Source organism: Eurytemora carolleeae, unplaced genomic scaffold (assembly GCF_000591075.1).
Source record: "Eurytemora carolleeae unplaced genomic scaffold, Eaff_2.0 scaffold393, whole genome shotgun sequence".
In the NCBI taxonomy this organism is placed as follows: Eukaryota; Metazoa; Arthropoda; class Copepoda; order Calanoida; family Temoridae; genus Eurytemora; species Eurytemora carolleeae.
Window position 1 is genome coordinate 139,513 of NW_019397023.1, and position 3,577 is coordinate 143,089.

At 28.9% G+C, this 3,577-nt stretch overlaps 1 protein-coding gene across 1 annotated transcript in view; it reads left to right on the forward strand.

Moving 5' to 3' along the window:
- Positions 1-3,577, forward strand: part of LOC111711197 (uncharacterized) — a 16,444-nt gene that overhangs the window by 1,027 nt on the left and 11,840 nt on the right. The window contains exon 2 of the mRNA XM_023485485.1: positions 2,635-2,844. Coding sequence (XP_023341253.1) covers positions 2,635-2,844 — 210 coding nt within the window. The remainder of the gene's footprint in view (positions 1-2,634; positions 2,845-3,577) is intronic.

A 3,577-nucleotide genomic window follows, 5' to 3' on the forward strand; every position in this document is an offset into this window, starting at 1 on the left:
GTTTACATACGTGTCCTATTTTTAGTTTACATACAGGGTGTCCTATTTTTATTTTACATACAGGGTGTCCAATTTTTAGTTTACATACAGGGTGTTCCATTTTTAGTTTACATACAGGGTGTCCCATTTTTAGTTTACATACAGGGTGTCCCATTTTAAGTTTACTTTACATACAGGGTGTCCCATTTTTAGTTTACATACAGGGTGTCCTATTTTTAGTTTACATATTGGGTCTTAAATTTTTAGTTTACATACAAGATGTCCCTTTTTTAGTTTACATACAGGGTCTCCAATTTTAGTTTACATACAGGGTGTCCCATTTTTAGCTTACATACAGGGAGTCCCATTTTTATTTTACATACAGGGTGTCCAATTTTTAGTTTACATACATGGTGTCACAACAAACATAGGAGTGAAAATTATCGAGACACTCATTTGAATATCTGGAAAGCTAATACCATTATTTATCTCATGTATTTAACTAGTTTTTGTCCGTTTATTCGCTCTGCATCTTCAAAAATGATTAAGATAGGAAAAACGTTGTACAATATTCCATTTTAATAAACATTATATACATTAACCTCTAAACTATCTAAACACTTGTTTTCTCAACTCTTTATAAACAAAATAATATTTAAGTCGAAATATTTCACCTCTATAATGTTAATCCTTAATATATCTTACTAAACCTTCCCCCCCCCATCCCAATTCCTCGGCTTAAAGTTTTTATTCAAATTTTCAAATGAACTCTGAACAAATAGAGTCAAACTTTAAACCATCCAGAAATTTCAGAAAAGGTTTAAGCTAAATCCCACACCACGGGGAGAGAATCAGATTATCTCATTAGAATTTAATCAAATTAATTATTTTATAATAAATTATAAATGATTAGAATTGTAGTTAGAAAAATAATAACAAGTTGTCGTAAAGTGCGAAAACAAAAAACTCGCCACGCCATAATTGACTAGATCTTGTATGTCTATTTTGTGTTTGAATAAACTTAGTATAGGCTACGTCTAAAAAACGAATAGTCATTAAATTGATCACATTAGACTATGTATACCAAAACTGTACATAAACTGTACATAAACTGTACATAAACTGTACATAAACTGTACATAAACTGTACATAAACTGTACATGATTAAACATATAGCTGAAAATCTTAATGTACAAAACATACAAAAAATTATTTTCACGAAGACTTATATACTAAACAATTGTATTGTGGATATCCTTGTTTAATCCGCAGATTAATTTAATCTTTATCCATTGTCCCAAGTCAGGGGTTGAAGGGAGTTTTAATTAGTGGAGGTATAACCATGATGAGAAGATTTAGAATTGATTCTGATATTAAAAGTGTCCAAATATGATTTCAAGATCAAGTGATCAGGATCCCGTATTTTTGTAAAAATGAGAGCAGCGTGGAAAGTATGGTCATGGGTTGTTTTGAAAACAGTATTTTATGAGAGTGTTAAATTTTGCTGAAATAATTTCAAACTTTTTTATTTCAGAACATCAAACGGAAAATTTTCAAAACAATGAAATATTTTGAATATGTTTTTGACATTATATTACTCAATATAGTTTAAACATTTTTTATTTATTTCTTATTTATTGTATCTTTAGTATACAAATACCACTTGTAACATGTATATGAGAAAAAAAAATCATTAATTCATGAGAAAAAAAATATTTAAAAATATTATATAATATGTCCAAAAGTTTGACAGGCCCCTCAAAAAATTATGTCTATTCATGACATAAAAATCTTTAATGACAATTAAACTTATGTTTAATCATGAAACGTTAGTTTACAACTTTCGATTCACAGTTCTGCTTAAAAATTATAAATGCCATTGAAATTAAAATTTTGTTATTATTTTCATTGTAACACGGGAGGAGGGGGGGGGGTTATTAAATTTGGACAAATCATAGATATTTTTGTTGTTAATTTCAGATATATAATCCTAAATTTTTATTGACTGTAAATTATTGTTTAATTTTGTCAAATATAACTTTTTTTTGTGGAATAAACATTAAAGTTAAATTTTAGAAATAAAATTTAGGAAAAAATTAAGATATTTACACAAAAAATGTAATTACTTAATACACCTCTGTATCCCTTACAATGAATGAACTACTTCTGAATGTATTTCATATTTATGCAGAAAATAAAAATCTTGAATTTTAGACAATTTTTCCCAATCATGGAATAATTTTGCTCCAAAATTTAGCACGCAAACATGCAGAGCCCAGAGCTGCAAAATCAAACGAGAACTTGCTAAATTTAGTGTCGAAAATATTTTTTTTTGGGGGGNTCAATCAATCAATCAAGCAATCAAGAGATCAAATATTCAATCAATAAACTAATACATCAAGAAATCAATCAATAAAAAAATCAAACATTCAATAAATAAATAGATAACACGTAAATAGAAAAAAAAAATTAAAAAAATAATAAAGAAAATAAATTATTTTTTTGGATTAAAAATAGAAATTAGTTAAATTAATAAATAAATTAATTAATCAATCAATAAATAGATAAATCAATCAATCAATCAATAAATAGATAAATCAATCAATCAAGAAACCAATAATTCAATCAATCAATCAATAAATAAATATGTTCAGTGGGTCGGAAGTGAATGTGGTCACCATGCCTCCTACACCTTCTTCAAGGGGGTCCGATACCTGGTGCCTGGGGCCCCTGACACGGAGCCCAAGGGGCCGGCTCAGGGGCCCTGGAAGGTTCTCTCGATCGGGCAGTTCTTCTTTGTAAAGATCTGGGGAGAATCTGATCTCGTTTCAGTTGCAGAGCTTCAACTGCTCTGGGAGGATAAGGTAAACATTTTATTAAAGTCATTTCAAGTCATTTCCAGATATTTGAAGTTCATTGTGAAGGTTTTTGAAGTTTTTTGACGTTTTTAAAGGTATTTGAAGTTATTTGAAGTTATTTGAAGTTATTTGAAGTTATTTGAAGGTATTTGAAATTATTTGAAGTTATTTGAAGGTATTTGAAGTATTTTGAAGTTGCTTGAAGGCGTTTGAAGTTATTTGAAGTTATTTGAAGTAATTTGAAGTTATTTGCAGATATTTGAAGTCATTTTAAAAAGTAGTTGAAGGCATTTAAAGTTATTTGAAGTTATTTGAAGTTTTTTGAAGTTATTTGAAGTTGCTAAAAGTTGTTTGAAGTAGGAAGTTATTTAGTGTTATTTGATGTTATTTTAATAATCGAAGTTATTTGAAGAAAAAAAATGAAGTCTTTTGAAGTCAATTAAATTCGTTGAAGTCGTTTGAAGACATTTAAAGTCTTTGAAGTCCTGAAATAACATTTGCCTGTTGAAAAAACAAAATTCATTAGGCGCTCGAATTTTAAAAGATGCATGGAGGTGTGGGGGGGGGGAATGTGTGAAAGAGTTTCATTAAAAGTTATCATTTTAGGTCGTCTTCCCATGTTTATGTTTATAATATTTGTCTTCCTGATTTTTATGATTTTTTGACGGGAAATGTTAAAATGTTAGAGTTGTTCTCTACATCAAATGAAAAGACTGAGGAGTCGAGGAGAGTTGAGGGG